Below are 24,605 nucleotides of genomic sequence, written 5' to 3' on the forward strand. Positions count from 1 at the left end.
TCAGCAAGCCTCTTTGAACAGGGCCTTGTCTGGGCTCTGGAGCAAAATCTTCTCCTGGGCTATTTCTTCCCCAGTCTTCTTTCTGGACCTTTCAGGGGGGAGAGAAAGAAAGATCAGCAATGGGGCGGAAAGAGGCTCAGCATCTGGGACACCCAATCATGCTTAAAGCACAGAAATAAATTTGGAAGATTTCCCTCTAAGTTCAAATACACGTAAACATTGCTATAAGGTAGGTCTGGAGAACCCCCAGATATTGGTGGCCTACAGGTCCTCCAGACCTCCTGTTCATTCAGAATTAACCTTGATTTGCTCGACCAAAATCAAGGTGCTTCCAGGCAGTCACTGTTATCGGTGTGAAATTCAGTCACATAATCCACAAATTCAGGTTGTATAATTACAGTCGATTCGGAGCTCTTCAGAAAGAAGCCCTGCGGCCCCTAAGATCAGACTTTTTGCAAGAAGGGAAATCACGGGGCCATAAAGCAGAAAGTAAGGGGTGAGAATTTCAGTTTCTCTCCATTCATCATTTTTCTAATCTTACTTTCAGTCCTCCACATTTCCACACCAGTGGGTGGGTGGTTTTTGTTGCGCTCGTGACAATTCATCAGCATCTCAGTGCAAATTTCTCCTAATATTCTCACTTTTGTATGCAATTATACACCTTTCTGCAAAGCAATTTTTTAATGCATTAGTGCATTTTGCACTGATATATGCATTCTTATGCACACTTTACCCTAACATGGGGGTTGGACTAGATGGCCCTTGGGATCCCTCCCAACTCTAAAATTTTATGATGCTATGTGCATTTTTTTCTCACATTGCTTGGCTGGAGACCTGCACAGCAAAGGCCAAGGAAGTGTGAATTCCAAAGGACGGCTGTGCTTCAATTCTTATGGTCTTCTGGAATGTGTGGATTAGGTAAGTTCACCTTTAAATGTGAACTGAATCTGAGTTCTCCCTAACTTCAAACCCTCTGCTCCTATGATTTCAAGCCCAAGCATGAAAACTGAGCTCTGGAGTTCAGCTCTACCTTCTCTCCTCCCAGAAGGGCCAGTGTTTTGAAATCAAAAGTTGATGACTCAACACTTCGCCCTAAACCACAAAATGCCGTGCTTTTTCTTCCCTCTGTTCCACATGCTCCACAAAAATACCTTTTGCAAGGGATGCAGCAGGACTGATGGGCATTTGATTAACACATATTTAATCTAGTTACAGGTAGACAGCCGTATTGGTCTGCCATAGTCTAAACCAGGCATAGGCAACCTTGGCTCTCCAGATGTTTTGGAACTACAACTCCCATGATCCCTAGCTAACAGGGCCAGTTGTCAGGGATCATGGGAGTTGTAGTTCCAAAACATCTGGAGAGCCGAGGTTGCCTATGCCTGATCTAGAAAGCTGCCGTCCTTGTGGAGATGGAACGGTCATCACATTTGTTGTTGACTAGAGTGCCCCCCATCCCTGACATTCACCATGCCTGATCTATGGGTTGAATTTGCACAGGAGTAAAAGCAATATTTCTGAAGCCTGAAATGCTGTTTTCTTTGTTTTCAGATGCTCCAGATATCTGCTGCCGCAAGTGTCATCTTAGAACAGGCATCCCTAAACTTCGGCCCTCCTAGATGTTTTGGACTACAATTCCCATGATCCCTGACCACTGGCCCTGTTAGCTAGGGATCATGGGAGTTGTAGTTCCAAAACATCTGGAGAGCCAAGGTTGCCTGTGCCTGGTCTAAACAAAATTTAAAAAAAAAATCCTTCCAGAAGCACCTTAGAGACCAACTAAGTTTGTCATTGGTATGAGCTTTCGTGTGCATGCATTTGAAGAAGTATCTGAAGAAGTGTGCATGCACACGAAAGCTCATACCAATGACAAACTGAGTTGGTTTCTAAGGTGCTACTGGAAGGAATTTTTTTTATAACGTATTTAATCTTCTGCTCTCCATCATGAAAATTCCAAGGATGGTGTACACAAATAATGTGTTCTGAATTATCCTATTCAAAAGTATGCAAGCTGTCAGCCGCAGCTAAGGGTTCCTTATGTGTAAAAGTGGAGGTAACCTACTATACAGTCTGTTCAAGAGTGGAATGATGAACAGTGGGAACTGGCCAGAAAAATGCTAATTTAACGCACTGTTTGAGAAGTAGATAGATGGGTAAATGTTATTTCTTATTATAACAGAAAGAGATAGTTGCCTGGTACAGGATATGGACTGACAGTGCTTTGACACATTCAGATGACTTGAGGAACCATTATGGTAAAGTTATAAAAGAATATGAAACAATGTGGGTGGATGAGGTAGAACACTCTGCTGTATCGAGGCGTATATGATATTAAATGCTCTTGCCTTGTTCTATTGAGCTGTTTGAGGTTTGTGGATTACTTCGAAACCACCGAGTGGGTTCATCCAGAGTTTTGGAGTATGTTATCAGCGATCCTAGAGCTGGAAGGGATCCTGAGGGTCGATTTAATCCAACCCTCTGCAATGCAGGAACATGTAAGTGGTTCATAGAGCTTTTGAAACCCACAACCTTGGCATTATCAGCACCATGCTCTAACCCAGGCATCCCCAAACTTCGGCCCTCCAGATGTTTTGGACTACAATTCCCATCTTCCCCGACCACTGGTCCTGTTAGCTAGGGATCATGGGAGTTGTAGGCCAAAACATCTGGAGGGCCGCAGTTTGGGGATGCCTGATTCATTGGATGTGTCCAAGAGCTTTCATCCAAGGACCTCAAGTTGGCATAACTGGTTCTCCCCACCCCACCTCATTTCATTCACACAACAACCCTATCAGGTAGGTTAGGCTAAGAGTGATTGGCACAAGGTCACCCAATGAGCTTCATGGCTAAGTGGCAATGTGAGCCCTGGTCTCCCAGGTCCTGGTTGGACACTCTAACCACTGCACCACACTGCCTTCCTTCCATTTAGCAAGCCATCAGTGGCTGGGCACACAGCTCTACTTCTCTTTTACATCTGCAGGTGAGGCAGTGGAAGTGCTGGACTGATGTATTATTTTATAATGGATGAGAGCCAACAAACTGAACTTTAATCCAGGTAAGACTGTGGGACTATGAGTGGGCAGACGGATGGGACGCTGCCTGCTCTGGATGGGTTTGCACCCCCTCTGAAGGAACAGGTGAGCAGCTTGGGGGTACTCCTGAATCCATTGCTGTCGCTTGAGGCTCAGGTGGCGTGGAGGCACTCCACCAGCTTGGGCTGGTGGCCCAGCTGTGCCCGTACCCAGACAGGGACAGCCTAATTTCTTTTGTCTGTGCTCTGATAACCTCTAGGTTACAATACTACAATATGTTATACGTGGAGCTGCCTCTGAAGATCATGTAGAAAATTCAGCTGGTGCAGAATTCAGTGGCCAGGTTGCTCACCGGGGAAAGACAGTTTGAACATATTGCGCTGATCCTGGCCCAACTGCACTGCCTGCCAATTGGTTTCTGGGCTGACTCAATTCAGAGTGCTAGTTTTGACCTATAGAGCCTTAAACACTTCAAGGACCATGCTTCCCCTATTAACCAACCTGGACCCTGAAATCACCACCCGAGGCCTTTCTTCATGTGCCCCCTTCACAAGAAATCTGGAGGGTGTCAACACGAGAACAGGGCCTTTTCTGTGGTGGCTCCCCATTTGTGGAATACTCTCCCCTGGGAGGCTTGCCTGGCACCTTCATTGCATACCTTTAGGCGCCAGGCCAAAATGTTTCTCTATAACCAGGCATTTGGCTGATTAAAGAATATACAGCCTTTTAAAAGTGTATGGGAGGGGAGGTTATTGCTTTTGCGGGTTTTTTTGGTATATATTTTGTTTTCTCATTTCATATTTTTTTTGTTATAAACCACCCGCAACCTTCAGACGAAAGGCAGTATATAAATGTAATTAAAAATAAATAAATACTTTGCAACAAATAATATCTGTGTGAATATTAGTACGATGAAATACCGTAAATAAAAGTGTATTTGCCACAAATACCAGTCACTTACCTGTTCTCTACTTCTTCGATGGTATCTGGAAGGGGGACATTAAGGGTTTCGGGCAGAAAGCAAGCGATGATGCCAGAAAGGATGGGAGCTGCTCCGTACATGATTGGCGGCAGAGCGGCAGAGTAGTCCTCCATCATCTTGGCCAACGGGGCGACGATGCCTCCCACCCGGGCCATGGTGCTGCCAAAACCGAGCCCCGTCTGCCTAGGATTTGGGGGGGTGGGGGGGTAAGAAAATCAGGCAAGAGATACGGCTGGGTCAAGGGATCTCTGGCAAACCTCAAGAAAAGGGCACCTGCCATGCGATCGCCGCCAAGGGCTGCACAGCAGCTGTGGCACACCTCCAAGCCGTCTAGAGTCTGCCATCCTGCAGCATTGCGGCAACCACCTATCCATGCCCCATGAACAGCCCAGCTCTGCTGAGGGGGCATGTTCCTTCCAGGAAGAGCAAACACAGCCTCTTGTGCATTCGGGCTTTTTGTCAGTTTGCATTTCTTAGTGCAAAAAGCATTGAGCTGATGTGTAGAGATCTTTCCTATTCTACTTAATTCAAGAGGGTTCTGGAAGCTTCTCTGTGTGAAAGAAACAAGAGGAAGGTTCCTGATGTTTGGGTTATTCCTTCTGAGAAGCTGAGTACAGCCGGCTTAGACTGGTTCGGTTATCTCTTCTATCAAGGTCATGCTGACTATAATAGTGAGGCCAGAAGGAGCCTGGGTTTTTCTCTCTCTCTCTCTCTCCCTCTCTCCCTCCCTCTCTCCCTCCCTCTCTCTCCCTCTCTTTCTTTCTTTCTGTCTGTCTCTCTTTCTTGCTGGTGTGATGTTCTGTATATAGTGTTAAGGTTTTAGTCTTATTATAAGTTATTGTAAGTGTAAGGGGGAGAAATTACAGAGAACCTCCCCCTCTCATCAGGAGCAGTTCGTCCCCAAGCAGCCAGGAAAGCGCGGGGTCTGAAGGGGCCAGTCAGGAAGCGGAGAGAGAGTGCCAGGTCTCCAGCAGCATGGGAGAGCCCCTGCTCCACCGACGGGAAGAGAGAGAGGCGGAAAGGGGGAGCAGGGAAAAGAAGGAGTGTAGACCCTTTCCCCCGGCACCGGAATTAAGGAGGAGGAGAAAGGGGAGGAGATTCACTGTCCCGAGACTATTATGTTGGGCAAAGTCGCGAAAAGGGGCAGTGCCGGATTCTGGATCGGAATGAGCAGACATGTATCCAACAGCTTGTTACACTGTAAATAGAGTGCACCAATAAAAACTGTTTAAAGACAAGCATGTGGAAGATCGTTACTCAGGGGTAGTCGCAATAACCCCTGACAGTAAGTTTAAGTTAAGTCTGCTGCAACTGGATTTCTTATGTACTGTGCCAATCCTGAATGTATTGGATTTGTGACCATTATGCTCGTTTGCCTTCAGTAGCAGTAAAGCTCTGCCAGATGAAATACAATTGCCTCTGGTCTGTTTGGGGGGAATCCTGCAACGAGTTTAAGTTTTTACTCTGCTAACTATACATTGGAATCTGCTCTGGATCAATATTGAGTAGAATTTCAATGACAGGTATTTATTGAGATCCTTCAAGGGCACCCTAGGAGGCAGTGAGGGGCGCACCTTAGTGCCCACAGGTCCCAGGTTGGAGACCCCTGCTTTAAAGCCACCTCCATTTCCACAGGAGCCCCAGAAGCGGCTAAAGAAGGGAGAAATGGTGTTGAAAAGCAGCTCCTCACCTGACAGGCGTGGGGTAGAGTTCTGTCGTGAAAAGGAAGGTGCAGTTGAAGGCCGCTGCCAAGCACCCCTTGCCAATGACGGCCAGCGTTGTCCGGATCGTTTGCAAATCTTTGGGGGAAAGGTGGGGTGGGTCAGAGAGAGTGTGGCATGAACAAAGTGTGCAGCTAGGGGGCTCCGTCCCCCTCCCCACTTTCTATAGGGTTGATGTGCAGATTTGTCAAGAATAATTAACAGACTAACACATTGGTTTCTCATTTTTTCCAGTCTTAAACTCGGCTCTCCACATTTCTGCAGCAATTTTCTTCAACATTTTAGTGCTGATTTCCAGGCCCGGCTCGCCCACTGACTCTAGTGGCGCAATGCACCACGCCACCTGGGCGATCAGGGGGCGCTGAGGGGCACCCCAGCAAGTGGGAGAGCTTCGCGGCGGCCTCCCTTTTCCCTCCACCAGCCGCGCCGCGAGAGCAGGGAGGGAAGCGAGCGGAACAGGGGCACTAGGACCCTGTTCCGCTCTGCAGCGCCAGGGTCATCCCTCACCCCGGCGCTGCGTTTCATTGGTAGAGGTGATGCCACATGGCAGCACCTCTACCAATGAAACGCAGCGCCCTGTTGGCGGGAAGGAACCCGGCATGGCCCGGCCTGCCCAGGCACCCCGCTCCGCTGGGAGAAGGGAGGAAGGCCGCGCGGAGCAGTGGCGCCCCCTCTCCCAATCAATCCAGCGGCATCGGACAGGCAGGCGGCCTCCGGCACAGCGCGGCCCTGCTGTGAGGTGCGGGGGCTGCCGTAAGGCTTCCGGCCCCCTGCACGCCAGGTAAGAGTTTTCCTTTTTTTTTAAGAGTGGAGGGGCGCCCGAGGGATCCCTGCACCAGGGTGCCCGATGACCTTAAGACGGCCCTGCTGATTTCTCCTCATGAATTGGCCCACCCACCCGTGTCCTCCACCCGTGCAAGTAAGAAGCATTATCAGAGTTCAAGGACACATTTCCAGCCAAAACACTCAAGGAAGATGTGGCTGGGGAGGAAGTGTAGCCCAGAAAGGGTTCCAGAGGGTCAGATAGGGAGGCATTCAGCCCCTTGTCCTGAGGTTCCTTATACCTGCTGGAAAAGATTGTGCTTCGGGTCTATAAACTTGCTGTGCCTGTAATATTGATGCAGAGGCACCACCATTCAATGGCTGCAGGGCTGATGATAAATCGGAATCACAGAACTGTAGAGTTGGAAGAGACCCCAAGGGTCATCTTGTGCTTTGTGAGAGTGACAACAACATTTAGCTCTGTGCAGATCTCGGAAATGAAGTGGGAGGTGGTGATCTTTGGGCCTTCAGCCTGTGCCGAAATGTCTCCAGCTGGATGCCTTGCAGTGCATACAAAGGCGAAAGGTGAGGCCCGGTGTAAAGTGAGCCCCGGCACTCACCTGTGGGCACAAAGATGTTGATGATGATGATGATGCCAGCCAGGATGAGGAAGGAGGCGAGGCTGATCCTCCTCCCAATGTAGCTCATAGTAATGGTCACGACCACCTTGGCTGGGAAGTCAACGGCCCCGAAGATGACCTGGATGAGGTAGATGCTGACACCAAAATTCTGGAGGTCCATGGCCAGCCCGTAGTAGGAGAAGCTGACTGAGAACCTGACGTGAAGATAGAGACAAGGCGAGATTCAAAAAGGCGTGAGAAGAGGCTCCTCCTGCTCTCAACTGTCACCTGACAGCAGCCATTTCCTCAGGCTGCAGCAGAAGGGGAGATGCGAAGCTGTTTTCCATTTCACGTTTTCCATCCACAGAGGAGAAAGGGGTCTGTGCTCCTTTTCCCCAACCAGTATTTTAGCTTCAGTGACTATATTCCAAAGTAGCTCCTTGTTTTGCAACTCTTGAGAGACCAGCTCCATTTTGAATAAACATTTTTATTAGATTTTCCAATTTAAATATCTAATCCATTTTCAAATTATACAAATTATGCAAATACCAGTTAAACAATTAATCCAAATCCTCTGCCAAATTATACAAATTTATCGACTTCCCATGCTTCACACTCAGAAGGCCCTAGTCCTCTTATAGTCACTGCAGTTCTTTTCAATATACTCCAGATCTTATTCCATAATCTATTATTATCTTCTTTTTTCAAGTCACTGAGTTCTTCCGGCAAGCAAGATTAATCAAACCATATATGATTCTGTGTGAATTTTTGCGACCAGATCCACTCAGTTCCTCTCCCTGGACTGTTTCATTCCTGTGGGTCATTACATTATGCAACTTTAGGAACTGGAGCCCAAACTCGCTTGCCTTCCCCTTCCCTCCTCGTCACTTTTTTGCTTTTCTCATGTCTCTTAGGCTGTAAGCCTACAAGCAGCAAATGCCTTATTTTTACTGAGCTTACATAAGCCACTCTTGGGACCTCCTTGGCTGGCTAAATAAATAAATAAATAAATAATTTAGGGCAGGCATCCCCAAACTTCGGCCCTCCAGATGTTTTGGACTACAATTCCCATCTTCCCCGACCACTGGTCCTGTTAGCTAGGGATCATGGGAGTTGTAGGCCAAAACATCTGGAGGGCCGCAGTTTGGGGATGCCTGATTTAGGGGGTGCTTTTGGAAAAGTCTTCCTAACCGAAAACATTAACTATTTTAACAAGTCTTTTACAAATCAATCTCTAAACTGTAGCTTCCCATTTATGGCGCCCACCCTGTGGAACACCCTCTCATCAGATGTCAAACAGATAAACAATTACACAACTTTCCAAAGACATCTGAAGGCAGCCCTGTATAGGGAAGTGTTTTATGTTTTATGTCTCACAATGTTTTTATATTCTGTTGGAAGCCACCCAGAGTGGCCAGGGCAACCCAGTTGGATGGATGGGGTTTAAGTAATAAATTAATAATACTAATACTAATAAATTAAATGAAAGGGGAGCATTTAGTCCAGAAAATCTTGATTTTTCTGTCTCTTAAATAATCAAACAAATTCCGTAACCTTTGACATTTCCATGAACCTTCACGTTTTCCATCCACGGAGGAGAAAGGGGTCTGTGCTCCTTTTCCCCAACCAGTATTTTAGCTTCAGTGACTATATTCCAAAGTACCGGTAGCTCCTTGTTTTGCAAATCTTGGACCTTCAGCAGGCCTTTCAAGACCTGAGCCGCTAGTTCAAAGGAGAAATCTTTACAAGGCTTCTCCTGAGCAATTTTAATGCACATAAAGATTGCTCAGTCAGAGCTATTACACAGCTCAGATCTGTGTATTTTGCTGGAGATGTAATAGTTCAGAGCTTTATGAACAAAAGCAGAACCAAACAATATAGTTTTCTGTTTTGATGTCCCAAAGTATGCTGTATGAAGCTGCGGTTTGATAGAGTTTTAAAGCAGGAGTGGGAAATGTTTTTCAAACCAAGGGCTGTGAACCGCCCTGAGACCTGTAGTATACATAAGGAAGTATATATAGGGCAGCATACAAATTTAATAAATAATAATAATAATAATAGCTTTCCAGACAACTTTCTGGGGTCCATGTACCAGTGATGCATGGGCTCATAAAAGGTAAAGGGACCCCTGACCATTAGGTCCAGCCGTGACCGACTCTGGGGTTGCGGCGCTCATCTCGCATTATTGGCCGAGGGAGCTGGCATACAGCTTCCAGGTCATGTGTTCAGCATGACAAAGCCGCTTCTGGCGAACCAGAGCAGCACACGGAAACACTATTTACCTTCCCACTGTAGTGGTACCTATTTATCTACTTGCACTTTGATGTGCTTTCGAATTGCTAGGTTGGCAGGAGGTGGGACAGAGCAACGGGAGCTCACCCCGTCCAGGGGATTCGAACCGCCGACCTTCTGATCGGCAAGCCCTAGGCTCTATGGTTTAACCCACAGCGCCACCCGCATGGGGTCATAAGAGGGTGCAAAACCAAGCTGGTAAGAGGTGTGGCTCGGGGAGGGAAACTCTTAAAGGCCAGATAGAAAGATTCTGGAGGGTCACATCCGACCCCAGGGCTTGATGTACCCCATCCCTATCTTACAGCAATAAATATTGGAGTCTGTGCTTTGATAATGGGCCACATTGTCAGGCAGTGCCTAAACCTGCCCTCTCCCCAGGTTCCCTAAGCTGGATGGAACTCTCTACTTCCCAAGTCTGTTCTGATGGAACAAGTTATCTCACCACACTATGGAGAGGCAGCAGAAAATGTGCCGGATGGCTGGGGTGCGCACCAGGTCAGAGATGGTGTAAGAGGCCTTGGCTGTGGACAGTTCTTTCTCCATGTTAGAAAGCAGAACCTGTGGGGAGAGGAGAGGAAGGAGGTGGGTGTGTAAAAACAGGTGGGTGAACTCCAGGGATGTCCTTAAGCATGGGTGTAGCCAGGGTTTATTTTAGGGAAGGCTTAAACAGGCATTATGCTGCAAGAGCAGAGCAGACATAACTGATGACATAATGGATCAGTTAGTTAAGTAGAATCATAGAATCACCATAGTGCATAGCTGCCAAGTTATCCCTTTTTTTAAGGGATTTTCCCTTATGCTGAATAGGCTTCCTCGCGAGAAAAGGGAAAACTTGGCAGCTATGCCATAGTGTTGGAAGAGACCACAAGGGCCATCCAGTCCAACCCCCTGCCAAGCAGGAAACACCATCAAAGCATTCCTGACAGATGGCCGTCAAGCCTCCGCTTAAAGACCTCCAAAGAAGGAGACTCCACCACACTCCTTGGCAGCAAATTCCACTGCCGAACAGCTCTTACTGTCAGGAAGTTCTTCCTAATGTTCAGGTGGAATCTTCTTTCTTGTAGTTTGAATCCATTGCTCCGTGTCCGCTTCTCTGGAGCAGCAGAAAACAACCTTTCTCCCTCCTCTATATGACATCCTTTTATATATTTGAACATGGCTATCATATCACCCCCTAACCTTCTCTTCTCCAGGCTACACATGCCCAGATCCCTAAGGCGTTCCTCATAAGGCATCGTTTCCAGGCCTTTGTCCATTTCCAGCTTGTCAGTATCCTTCTTGAACTGTGGTGCCCAGAACTGGACACAGCACTCCAGGTGAGGTCTGACCAGAGCAGAATACAGTGGTGCTATTACTTCCCTAGATCTAGATGCTATACTCCTATTGATGCAGCCCAGAATTGCATTGGCTGTTTTAGCTGCTGCATCACACTGTTGACTCATGCCAACATTTTTTATTTATTTGCTTGATTTAGGGGGGGAGAAGCTGCTCCTCTGCCCCCCAGCTATGCCCATGTCCTTAAACAGCCTTTCCGAGCCTGAGACCTTGAGACATCATTGGACTACAACTCCAGTGAGCCTCTGCCAATCAGGGATGATAGGAGTTGTAGTCAAACAACATGAGGAGCGCACAAGGCTGGGGAAGGCTGACCTTCACCATCAGCCACTGCTCTTCCTCCTAAAAAGCACAATCAATACACAGCACACAACTAGATTTTGGTGAGAATTGATCATGTGATTTACCCCCAGGGAAATTTGGGTTAACATTAGCAAACAGGAAGTTCTAGGGCCTGTTTTACACAGGCAGCTTCCCTTCAGTGAAAGCAGGACTTTCCAGATGACCTGTTTATTTATCCTAATTTTCCCCCACCCCACAAAGTTTGGCTATTTATTGAGAATTTACGGTACACTGATTTGCCTGCAGGGGACTTGGTTGCTATTGCGTCAAGCAAATGTGACCCCAAACCTTCCATTGTGCATTTCCTCACTGTATTCCTCATATCTCAAATAAAGTCCAAATTGGTGATGTGAGTGAGTGTGTTGGTAAAGAGCATAACATTACTGTGTTATGGCTGTCTGGAGGGACACATGTGCACAATAACACAACTAAAACTGGGCAACCTTTTCCCCTACACACACAAACACCCCTGGAAGATTTGTGGTATAAAAAGTTACAGGATTTCAGCAGCGACTTGCAGGTCAGTATGACTTACCCCAGCATAGCTGCCAAGTTATCCCTTTTTTAAAGGGAAATTCCCTTATGCTGAATAGGCTTTCTCGTGAGAAAAAGGAAAACTTGGCAGCTATGTACCCCAGTGACGGAGCTTCATGCCGGTCCGGCACCGGGGGCGGGGCTGGCGCCCGTTCTGGGGGTGGGGCGCGCCTCCCGGAGGGGCGGGGTACACATTCCAGGGCCGTGGCGCGCTTCCCGGAGGGCCGTAGCACACCACCTGGAGGCACGGTGCACCTCCCGGAGGGGCGTGACACACATTCCGGGGATGGGGCACATGTTTTGGGGGTGGGGCGGGCACCCACGATGGCGCCCCTTGGAGCCTGCCGCTCGGGGCGGCCTGTCCCCACCGCCCCTATCTTCCTACGCCCCTGACTTACCCCAAAAGTTTTGCAGGAGCAAATACAAGTTGGACCGCACATAACTGCCGCAATTCTATCAACAGGACCAAATCATCATGGATGCACAATAAAAAGGATGTCTAGAGGAGCCCATAATCTAACTTCTGCGTAAGCTTTGTGCAAGCAAGTAAATGCTACATATCAAGGTCACCAGGAGGCGCCCTGATTCTAGCGGGCTTTGCTCTCCAGAAGCTCCCAAGAGTTCTATTTTCTCCATAGATTCAGCTGGATTTACCTGGATATGGAGAACCCCCCCCCCCCGGCTTCATACCTCTGTGGTGATGCTTGCTCCAGCTTCCTCCTTGCCATTGACCCGGGCAACCCTCTGGAGGACCGTGACAGCTGTGCTCGCCTTTCCCGAAAGGAGCAGCCAGCGAGCTGACTCTGCAAACCACCTGTATCAAAGAAGCCAAGCCTCGTCATCTCGGCCAACCAGTGCCAGATTTACATATAAGCTAAACAAGCTATAGCTTAGGGCCCCACTCTGGAAAAAAACACCTTGGTGTACATTTCCAAAATATAAGATAAAAAATAAAATAAAATAAAACCTACATACAGCAACAGTGTTTTGTCTTGTGTAGGCTCCTATGATGTAAGTAATGGGCTGCGCTTGCTAGCCTGCTCCCTAAAATATCATTGGTTTGCTCATTTCTCGGTCCCAGCTCCTGCCAACCTAGCAGTTCGAAAGCACATCAAAGTGCAAGTACAGTGGTCCCTCGACTTACGAATTTAATCTGTTCCGAATGCGCATTCGTAGGCCGAAAAATTTGTAAGTCGAAAAAAGCGGTTTCCCATAGGAATGCATTGGAAACGGAAAAATTCGTAAGTCAAGTAAACCGCATCTAAAATTCGTAAGTCGAGAAAACCCCATCTAAACCACAACAGTTTTCCTTTCAGATGTCGAAAAAATGTAAGCGTGCGGCCATTTTTTTGCCTCCGTAACTCAAAATTTCGTAAGTCAAGTACTTCGTAAGTCGAGGGACCACTGTAGATAAATAAGTACCACTACAGCGGGAAGGTAAACGGTGTTTCCGTGCACTGCTCTGGTTCGCCAGAAGCGGCTTTGTCATGCTGGCCACATGATCCGGAAGCTGTACGCCGGCTCCCTAGGCCAATAACGCAAGATGAGTGCCGCAACCCCAGAGTCGGCCATGACTGGACCTAATGGTCAGGGGTCCCTTTACCTTTATATATAGGGTGCCTACATTCTTCATGGACTTCAATAATTACTTTCATAAAAATACATATTTTGTTATGTGCAAATGGCTTTAAATACCTTTTAAGTCAATAAATTACCATATAGCATATATTCAACACAAAAAACAGTGACAATTTGTTGTTGACAAAGGACAGCTGGACATATAAAGGGCCCCATTACCTTCAGTAGTTTAGGGCCTCACCAAACCTAAATCTGGCCCTGCAGCAAGCAGTAAAATCCATCTACAAACCTACATGTGGTAAAATGGAACTGAATCCATTTGTTGCTGTTTTTCTCAGGGAGGGAGAATTCGTTTAAAGAAAATGAAGAAAAGAATCCTAACTTGAATTTGCTTGCAAACATTTGAATTGACCCTGTAGGGTCATTCTAATCCAGTTCTCTGTCTGTGGTCTTTTTTTTTATGTTTTTCATGGTACAGAAAATACCTTTTGCGAAAACAATTGCTACAAAAGTAAACAAAAAAATGACTTGTCCCGATAAAATTACAGCCTTTTGTCATGCTATGTAATAAAATTTTGTTTGATTGCTCTAAAAGATCATGCCACATTTTCTCCATGAGCGTTGTGTGTATTCCTGCCACGGTCCGAACAATTTATGTATTCAGTAAACATTTGCCATATGTTATAAAAGGAACGGGGGGGGCAGGTGGCGCTGTGGATTAAACCACAGAGCCTAGAGCTTCCCAATCAGCAGGTCGGCGGTTCGAATCCCCGCGACGGGGTGAGCTCCCATTCCTCGGTCCCAGCTCCTGCCAACCTAGCAGTTCAAAAGCACGTCAAAGTGCAAGTAGATAAATAGGTACCGCTACAGCGGGAAGGTAAACGGCGTTTGGTTCGCCAGAAGCGGCTTTGTCATGCTGGCCACATGACCTGGAAGCTGTACGCCAGCTCCCTCGGCCAATAATGCGAGATGAGCGCCGCAACCCCAGAGTCGGTCACGACTGGACCTAATGGTCAGGGGTCCCTTTACCTTTACCTTTATAAAAGGAACAGGGATCCTGCTTGCCCTTTGCTGCTCTGACTTGACATGTCAATTCGTCACTCGCCGGGGACAACAGAGAGAGGGGTGTCTTTACGTCATCCACCTCTCCTGGGAAACGGGGGCCCTGACTGAGCCACAACAATGTGTGGCCGGGTACAGCTAGTATGTTATAAAAGGAATAGGGATCCTGCTTGCCCTTTGCCGCTCTGACTTGACATGCCAATTTCTCAGCCAGTTCTATTGCCTATACAGTGGTGTACCACAAATTGATATTAAGCCCAATGCCAGTTTTCCAACATCTGGCTATCTCCAAATTGGTGGCTGTCAATAGAAAGACTAAGAGGTCATCATTAGGGTAACCTTGAGCAGGTGAGAGCATAAGGCCAAGGGCAGGATACATTTCAATTGCTTTGTTCTATATATCAAGCTTATTCATTTGAAAACAGCATTCCAGAATCTCTTCGTATCCCAACACAGCACCCCGAGGAGGAGGAGGAGGAGGGGGTCCCACCTGAGCAGCGCAACATACCAAGAGTAGAGGAGAAAGACAAAGAAGGGAACCGAGAAAGTCAGCTGCAGCCATTGCCAGTCCGGGATGCCGTAGGCCAAGCCGGCCAGCAGGATCTGGCCCAGCGTGTACACGAAGCCAGTGACCGCAATGGTGATGGTGCGGTACTTGGTGGGAATCCACTCCACAACTGGAAGGGAAAGGAAAACACTTTCAGGTTTTCGCCTTGCCACTCACATCCGGCTGGGCCTTCCGGTATGAAATTTAGACCCTGCATCAGGAGTTGCCGACCTTTCTTGGGCAAGTGGTAGATTTGGAATTCTGAGAAAGTGCTGTGAGTGCCTTTGACAAAATGAGCTGCCATGCAGCCAGAGGAGGCACGGAGAACAAACCAAGTCAGTGCAAACAGAGAAACAGCAGGAAGAGAAAACAGTCTCTGCAAACTGCAGGTTTTAAAAAGGATATTGAGATATTCCATGGGCAAGATAGGAGGTACTGGTGGGCACACTGGTGCCCATGGTCACCAGGCTGCCAACCCCTGTAATACTTGCCACCCATTTTGTACTGAACTTTCCCCACTACTGCATCAGAAGATGGGTTCAACTACAGGTGAAACTTGGAAAATTAGAATATCGTCGAAAAGTGCATTTATTTCAGTAATGCAACTTATTATTTTTTCTTTTAATTTTTACGATTATTATTATTATTATTATTATTATTATTATTATTATTATTATTTTATTTATACCCCGCCCATCTGGCTGGGTTTCCTCAGCCACTCTGGGCGGCTTCCAACAGAAAGATAAAATAAAATAATCTTCACATGCCTTCACATGTCTTCTAAAAATCTGGTAGTTGTTTTTCATCTGATGGGAGGGCGTTCCACAGGGCAGGCGCCACTACCGAGAAGGCCCTCTGCCTGGTTCCCTGCAACTTGGCTTCTCGCAACGAGGGAACCGTTGCTTCCAAAACAAATGCTTTCTTTTGGAAATTCCACAGTAATAAAACAAATAGTTACAATAATACAAAAATAAACCTCGCTATTACATTTCATTAATTACATTCCATTTATAATTGACCCACCTAACGACAAATAATTACAATTACAGCAAATAAAGGCTTGACATATCTTGCTTTGCATGTCATGCATCTATCTATCTCATATATTGGTTTCTCCTTTTAAGTTGCATTACTGAAATAAATGCACTTTTCGACGATATTCTAATTTTCTGAGTTTCACCTGTAGCTCAACATTGCCATAAGGACATAGGAAGAGAGGAGAGTCCATGAGCTTCCAAGGTAGTCCGTTCCAGTGTTGAACAGCTCTTGCCGTCAGGAAGTTCTCCCTAATGTTTAATTTCAAACTTCATTGAGCTATCCACTAGGACCCCCCCCCCAAGGTTCCAATCCTGGTAAGTCACTGCCAGTTCAGACCCCATAAGCATAAATGTGAAATTAATTTATTTTTTTTACCCTGACACGCATCACTTTACACTTGTACAGGTGAAACTTGGAAAATTAGAATATTGTCGAAAAGTGCATTTATTTCAGTAATGCAACTTATTATTTTTCTTTTAATGCTTTCTTTTGGAAATTCCACAGTAATAAAACAAATAGTTAGAATAATACAAAAATAAACCTCGCTATTACATTTCATTAATTACATTCCATTTATAATTGACCCGCCTAACGACAAATAATTACAATTACAACAAATAAAGCCTGGACATATCTTGCTTTGCATGTCATGCATCTACTGTATCTCATATATTGGTTTCACCTTTTAAGTTGCATTACTGAAATAAATGCACTTTTTGATGATATTTTAATTTTCTGAGTTTCACCTGTATACACTGAATTGCATTTGCCATTTTTTTGCCCATTCACTCAACTTGGGGAGGTTCTTTTGGAACTCATCACAATCTCTCTTTGTTTTAATGACCCTGAACAATATAGTATCACCAGCAAGCCAGGCCACCTCACCGTTCCCCCTGAACTATAGATCATTTATGGACAAGTAAAAAAGGCACAGGTTCCAATAATGAGCCTTGGGAGACCCCACTTTCTGCATCTCTCCATCCATTTGGAGAACTTTCCATTTATTTCTACTTTCAACTTCCTGGTACTTAACCACTTCCTGATTCACAAAAGGGCCTCTCCTTTTATTCCATGCCTGCTATGCTTTCTCATGAGTTTTTGGTGAGGTACTTTGTCAAAAGCTTTTTGGAAGTCTAAGTACACTGTGTCAACTGGATCACCTCTATCTATATGCTTGTTGGCACTCTCAAAGAGTGCCAGCGAGGCAGGACTTGTCCTTGCAGAAGCCATGTTGACTCTGCTTCAGCAAGGCTTGTTCTTCTGTATATTTGGCTATTTTATCTTTAACCAAAACTTCCACCAGTTATCCTAGGTCCAACATTAAGTGAACTGGCCCATCATTTCCAGGTTCCCTCCTGAATCCTTTTATAAAAATTGGTGTTGCCTTGGCTACTTCTCAAATCCTCTAGTGGATCTGAGGCACCAGTTACATATTTCTGTTAAAAAATCAGCAATCTCACATTTGAGTTCTTTGAGAACTGTTGGGTGGATGCCATCCGAACCTAGCAATTTGTCAGTTTTCATTTTGTGTATTAGGGCTAGAGTTTCACCTATTGTCACCGCTATCTGCCTCAGTTCCACCAACTCCCTAGTCCAAGGTAGCCAACAAGATACCATCTAGGCCAGGCTTCCTCAAACTTGGTCCTCCAGATGTTTTGAGACTACAATTCCCATCATCCCTGACCACTGGTCCTGCTAGCTAGGGATCATGGGAGTTCTAGGCCAAAAACATCTGGAGGACCGAGTTTGAGGAAGCCTGATCTAGGCCAAATGAAGAGTGTCCTGTGGCCAAACTCCTCCATTTACTTTGAGAAGTGCCCACACATTGAAATAACACAACTGGCTAGCCTTGGTCTAGGCCAGGGGTCAGCAACCTTTTTCAGGCGTGGGCCGGTCCACCATCCCTCAGACCATGTGGCCCCACAAATAACCCAGAGATGCATTTTAAATAAAAGGACACATTCTACTCATGTAAAAACACCAGGCAGGGCCCACAAATAACCCAGAGGTGCATTTTAAATAAAAGTACACATTCTACTCATGTAGAAACACCAGGCAGGCCCCACAAATAACCTAGAGATGCATTTTAAATAAAAGCACACATTCTACTCATGTAAAAACACGCCGATTCCCGGACCATCCACGGGCTGTATTGAGAAGGCAATTGGGCCACATCCAGCCCACGGGCCTTAGGTTGCCTACCCCTGGTCTAGGCTGCTTTGCTACTAATTATTGACAGACATACCCTCCATTAATGAATCAAATACAGAATGTTCAGATAAATCCCTACACTGCGCAAAAGTTCCCATCCAACTCCGCTCTTACCCAAACAGGCGATGCTGAGGCCAAATCCAGAGAGTGCCATGCCGCTCAGGAACCGGAAGATGCAGTAGGAGATAAAGTTGGGCGAAAAGGCTGCACAGGTCCCCATCACGGCCATTTGCATAAACGACCAAATGAGGAGAGGCTTGCGGCCGTACCTGCAGGCATAGAGAAGCGGAAACAGCTGGAATACCAAGGCGTTGGTGATGCTGGTGTGGGTGTGGCCACAGGTGGAAGTGGGTGGAGCAAAGAACGTTACCTTTGTACAGTAGGCTGATTTCTACACACACATGCAAACACCCCTCTCCATTCTCCCTCCAGGACAACTGAATTGAATTGATCCCCCATCTCTGCCTCCTACTCACAGAGGTGAGTTTTTAATGAGGTTGCCCGACAGATTCCTGGGATCTCGTGCTGGTTTTTAGACTGTTTCGAGTGGTACTTGCTGTGCTGGTTCAAAACTGTTCACCTTGTATGGGGGGGAAAGATGGCTGCCGTGCATTTTATGCCATCTCACCGTGGCAAGACGGTCTGAGCATATTACACAAATCCTGACCCAATTGCACTGGCTACCCATTAATTTCTGGGCCCAATTCAAAGTGCTGGTTTTGACCTATAAATTAGTAAATCGACTCAGGACCATATTACCTCAAGGACATGCATTTCTGACTTTGCTATGCAAAGCAGCGCCCTTTCACTCATTACCTGGCAGGAAGTTGTCGACCTTCCAAAGCAGAAACTTCCAAATCAAGAGGACAATAAATTCTCCTGACCTGGACAAGTCTTCATGTAGCACAGGGGTGGCCAACTTCCAAGAGACTGTGGTCTACTCACAGAGTTAAAAACTGGCTGTGATCTACCCCCTTTTGGGGGGGTTCAGGTCAAAATTGTTGAGCTTTTTTTTAGAAAGGAGCAAGGCCCGTTTCTTTGGAGTGCAGGGCAAAAATGTTGAGCTTTTTTTTAGGGGAGCCAAAGTTGTTGAGCATCTTTGGGGGGAGCCGGTGATCTACCAGTGATCTACCACAGACGTCCAGTGATCTACCGGTTGATCACGATCTACCTGTTGGATGTGCCTGATGCAGCAGATAGCAGAAAAGCAACATTTTCTATCAGACAGAAGGGTAGTGTATTGATAAACTCTGTTCAGAACTATCGGTTGCCATGGTGCGGCTAGTAGATAGGAGCATTCTTTTTGTGAACATACATTTTGAAAGAAAAAGGACTAAACCCTCTCTTGGGCTCAAGGGTAGCTCAACCGTTGCCAAGATTTCTATATCTCCAACCGTTGCCAAGATTTCGTTACCTTCAAGTCTTGTTTAAGGCATCTGTTTTATCACAAAAAGCGAACTCAGCTTACCTATCGGATAACCCCCCAAGGACCACTGCTCCAACCAGCACGCCAGCCATGTAGATCGATTGGGCCATATCCCGAAGCTTCCGTCGCTCACAGACTAGATCCCACTGTTGTAGGAGAAAGAGACTGGGTCAGGGGAAAGAAGCTCGAGGGGAGCGTCCGTGGCCACGGAGCCGTGGGTTTGGGAGGGGCTAAGTTTGCAATTGTATGGGACGCAGGTGGCACTGTGGGTTAAACCACAGAGCCTAGGGCTTGCCGATCAGAATTCCCATGATGGGGTGAGCTCCCGTTGCTCGGTCCCAGCTCCTGTCCACCTAGCAGTTTGAAAGCATGGTAAAGTGCAAGTAGAGAAATAGGTACCGCTACAGTGGGAAGGTAAATGGCGTTTCGGTGCGCTGCTCTGGTTCACCAGAAGCAGCTTAGTCATACTGGCCACATGACCTGGAAGCTGTACGCCGGCTCCCTCGGCAAGTAAAGCGAGATGAGCGCCGCAACCCCAGAGTTGTCCGCGACTGGACCTAATGGTCAAGGGTCCCTTTACCTTTAAGGTTGCAATTGCACCCTCGACAGGCAATGGCACCCTTTGCTTCTGTCCACACCCAGTGCTCAGCTCTCAAACCTGAGAAGCTAGCCTTTAGCACGTGTGTTTCTGAGCGTGTGCAGAGGGCCTTTCCCTAGTTACCAAATGACAGCGGCGATTTCTGTACAGGACAAACTTTGGTGTGCAAAGTTACCCAGATACAAGGCTGAATGAACGCTGAGTCTGGCCGGATTGCCTGCACATCTCTCTGTTTTTATAAGAAGGCCTGGCAGAGCACAGAATCGCCCCCAGCACCCACCTCCCCACCCCTGTGGCTTGTTATAACATGACAAGGGTGAAGGGGGAGCTGAAGGACTAGAATGTAGGACAAAAAATTTTGCTGTCTCCTGAAAAACCAGCTGCTCCCTTGGCTCAAGATCACTGCCAGCAGCAGCGCCTGCTGGTTTTGAATTATTCTCTTCCCAGCAGGGCTGTCAATTACCACCCTGTTTATCCACCGGACGCAAACACCCCATGCAGATCCTGTTGCTGAACCCCTTGTTTGCTGGAAAGTCCCAAAGGCTCTCTCTCTCTTCTCTCTCTCTCTCTCTCTCTCTCTCTCTCTCTCTCTCTCTCTCTCTCTCTCTCTCTCTCTCTCTCTCCTGCCTTCTCCCTCTTCCTTGCAGGGCAGAAGTGGGGCATCAGTGGCCCTCCAGATGTTGCTAAGCTCCCATCGTCCCTGATCATTGGCCATGCCGGCTGGGGCTTATGGGATTTGTAGTCCAATTGGAGGGATACAGGTGCCCCACTGCCACACCTGGAGGGCTCTGCAACAATTGTTCTTCCACGCTGTGGACCGAAGGAAGCTGAAGCTCACAAACCCTTGTAAGGTGCATGCACACATGTTTCTCATCCGCTTACAGAAATGCATGGAGATGGCCAACTACTGATTATTATTATTCAAGATAGAACAGAGCCTCCATGTAGAGGGGCAGTGTACCACTGAGTACTGCCTGCCCTGCTTGAAGGCTCTCCAAATGATCGAGAACACAGGTTGATGGACTAGATTTCATCAGATCCAGCAGTGGAGGTTCTGGGCTATCGCCTGCTCCAGAATGGTGCAGTGGTGAGAGATATGGGCTAGGGCTTGGGAGACCAGAGTTCGAATCCTCACTCAGACATGAATGACTTTGGGCCAGGTGCATGACTTTCAGCCCAGCCTTCCTCACAGGGTGCGGATAAAAATGGAGAAGGGGGAACCAGGAACACCACCTTGAGCTCCTTGGAAGATGGGATATAAATGGAGTAATAAATAAAGTAACATTTGGTTCTCTGGACAGATTATATAGGGCTTGGCTCCAGATTTAAATCCTACCATTCCCATTTCTGATGCACAAATCTATCTATCTATCATCTATCTATCTATCTATCTATCTATCTATCTATCTATCTATCTATCCTCACCCCCCCCATCTCTCTTCCCCACCTCAGTTTCCTATTTGTAAAATGAGAACAACTTCTTTCTTCATTATGTTTACATCCCATCATTCCTCCAGTCCAAGGAGCTCAAGGCACCCCATTTTAACCTTGCAACAACCTTGTGAGGTAGGTCGGGCTGACAGACAGTGAATGGCCCAAGGCCAGCCAGTGAACATTGGCACCGAGTGAGGGAAGGGTCGGAGCATGTGCAGACTGCCCCAAATTCAATCGCCAACATATCCGGGAGAAGCTGGAAAAGACCACTCCAGCCCCAATCCCACGCTGGCTCCTGTTTAGCCCTTAAATGAGATGAGAAGGGACCACCTGAAAAGTTTACATCAAGAGGAGAGGAGGGGAATAGCAAAGTTATGACCTTGGGAGGACTTGGACAATAGTTAAAGCAAAGCCACACAGCAACAAGTGAGGAAACAGCGAGGCTTTCAAAAGGCATTTAAAAATAATGATGTACTTTATGGACAGTCTCAAACCTGGAAGGCCTCTCCAAAGGAGCTCAACAATTGACAAAGAGGTGGGCCTCCAAATATTACTAGACTACAACACCCATCATTCCTGACCATTGGTCCCGGGTTCAAATAACATCTCTGGGGAAAGCTTGGGAAGTTCCCTGCCTGAAACCCTGGAGAGCCACAGCCAATCAGTGTGGACAATACTATGCAAGACGGCCTGATGGCCCAACTGTGCATAAGCCACCTACATTGCTATGCTGTTATTATTGCTTTCCAAACTCCAACTAAGGGTGTAAGGAGGCAGACATTTCCATCCCATTCCATGTTCATTTCAATCAGCAGCGTTTCTGTCCTGCTGCAGCTCGGCTTCTGCTAAAACCAGCGCTATTTGCCTCACTATCTGCTATGGCCGAAACCAACATAATTAATTGCGTAAATGGCTATACTGTATAACGAACTTCGATGCATTTCAGCGGAAGGGTGTGTGTGTCAGAAACAATGCAGAAAACAATGCAATTATTTATGTAACATTTGTGGACCGAACAAACCCAACAATAGCAATTTGCTCGCATTATTCCCCTTCCTGACCTCGAGTGCACATGCGAAGGGTGGTGATTTCTGCTCCCATTCCCATTTCTGGTGCAGTTATCCGAAATCCTCGGGTGCAGCACTGGAGACCACTCCCGGAACTGCTCAGACTAAAACCCTGCACCAGTGTTTCTCAAACTTAGTTCTGCAGCTGTTGCTGGACTACAACTCCCATCATCCCTGACCGCTGGTTCTGCTAGCTAAGGGTGATGGGAGTTGTAGTCCAACAACAGCTGAGGAACCCAAGTTGGAGAAACATTGCCCACCATCAATATGCATCCGTTTGACATATAATATCCTCCCTTTCCTCCCTGCTCCCTTTCAGACTTCTCCATTCCTCCAGCTAGCCTTTCCCCTCTCACCTTGCTGACAATGGTGGAAGGGTATGTGGTCCTATCATACACCCATCCATCAACACACAGCTCGGTTTCCGCCTCAGTCAGGTTTGCCTTGGTGGAATTGGAGTCAAGGAGGTGCCACTGGGGATGGACAAAACGCCAACACTTTTCCGGCTCCTCTTTGGCGTTGGTGGGGATACCAACTCTGAGCAGGTCGCTGGCTTCCAGAGGCCAAGTGGTGTTGGGGTACCCACTGCTGTTGGTGGAGATGTGGATCTGGCAGTGATGTCCTGGGATGGCAGCGGTGAAGTTCTGGAGAAGGTTGTGACCTGCCATCAGCACAATGGGGATGGACAGAAGCATGGTGTGGATAAACTGGAAGCGGCCCATGCCCCCCACTTGGTCCAGGAACTCCGCAAAAGTCATGGCGTTCCGAGAGATTCCTTGCTTTGGGGAGTTGCAGGCGGCTTGTGCAGATCGCTGGAGCGATGGACAGGCAGATAGACCTTGCGAGCCTCAAAAGCAAATTCTCTCGGCGTTAAGGCAAGATTCTAAACGCTGTAGTGGGAAAATTAAGGCAGATCAGCTTAGCAAATCCACCGCAGCTGGAAAGGTTTAATATGAGCCTGGTTGTGACCGCAGGACCTTTGGAGGCAATGGATCTCTCGCTTGTGGAGGAGACAAACAAAATCGTCTTGCTAAAGGGAGTGCCTTAATTTACCTAATAAATAGCTTTCAACAGGACGGCGGGATCGTTTTGGGTCAAAAATGGCTCAAATTGTCTCCCCCGGGAAGCTGTGGGTCTTCTGCCAGTCTGGGAATGGAGCCACACACTTGCTAGAAGTCTGTGCGTCTTCTCTTCCACACTCAGCATGTGCTACTCAGGCTTTATTTTGGAGGAAATATATATATATTTATATCCCTCTAAGAGGAATCCACTCTTTGGTGAAGGAGGAAAACTTCAGAAGCAGCCACAGGTCAAATAATGTTCTCTTCTCACTTTTGCCAGGGAATCTTACTGGCTCTCCCCTTTACCAGGTCTTTGAGTGGATTATTTATGTAAAACAGTAAGCAGCTCACTCCGTTAAAGTTTTACTCTTGTTTTAAGGGATTAACTAAAAGTTTTAGAAAGCGAGTGGAGAGCCAGAGAGATGTGGAAGAAAGGGCAGCAACAGCCGGAAGAGATTTGCAACTGTTCTCATTTAGGGTTAGGAATGTGTCAATCATGTGCCACGACCACCCCTCATTCTCCGCCTCACCCCCCACCCAAAAAAAGCTTGCTGGTCACTGGTCACCAAAACTGTGTAGATTGAAGATTTGCCTAACCAGGGTGTTCTTTAGCAGAATGGTTGATGCTCTGCAGCGCTGTGGATCTGGTGGTTGTGTGGCACCAAAGTTCAAAGTTGTAAGTGCCGTCCCATTGCTTATGTGGTATGACGGTGCATAGAAGGGGTCGGGGTGCATGCAAGTTTCTGCAGAAGTGAGTCAGCAAAAAGGAAAGAGCAAGAGAGGGCCCAGGTGAGCATAACTTCCCCATACATAACTTTCCCCAAATAGTATGGGAAACAGCCTTACTAGAAAAATTAACCAATAAGCTGAAACATGGGGACAAATAGAAGAAGACGGTTTCACCCCGGAATGGCTCCCCTTTATCACATACACAGCCCAACAAGACAATGACAAAAATCCGCC

General features: G+C 47.1%; 1 protein-coding gene across 1 annotated transcript; it reads right to left on the minus strand.

Moving 5' to 3' along the window:
- Positions 1-23,339, minus strand: LOC118076420 (solute carrier family 22 member 6-A-like). Its single transcript, XM_035099177.2, has 10 exons — positions 22,938-23,339; positions 19,525-19,628; positions 18,171-18,325; positions 14,769-14,937; positions 12,311-12,434; positions 9,852-9,967; positions 7,118-7,332; positions 5,705-5,813; positions 3,994-4,197; positions 1-88 (listed from the first exon to the last, which is right to left on the minus strand). The coding sequence occupies exons 1-10, from the start codon at positions 23,337-23,339 to the stop codon at positions 1-3; spliced, it is 1,686 nt and encodes a 561-aa protein (XP_034955068.2).
- Positions 23,340-24,605: the final 1,266 nt, after the last annotated feature.

The sequence above is a fragment of the Zootoca vivipara genome, chromosome 17 (assembly GCF_963506605.1).
Source record: "Zootoca vivipara chromosome 17, rZooViv1.1, whole genome shotgun sequence".
Classification (NCBI taxonomy): domain Eukaryota; kingdom Metazoa; phylum Chordata; class Lepidosauria; order Squamata; family Lacertidae; genus Zootoca; species Zootoca vivipara.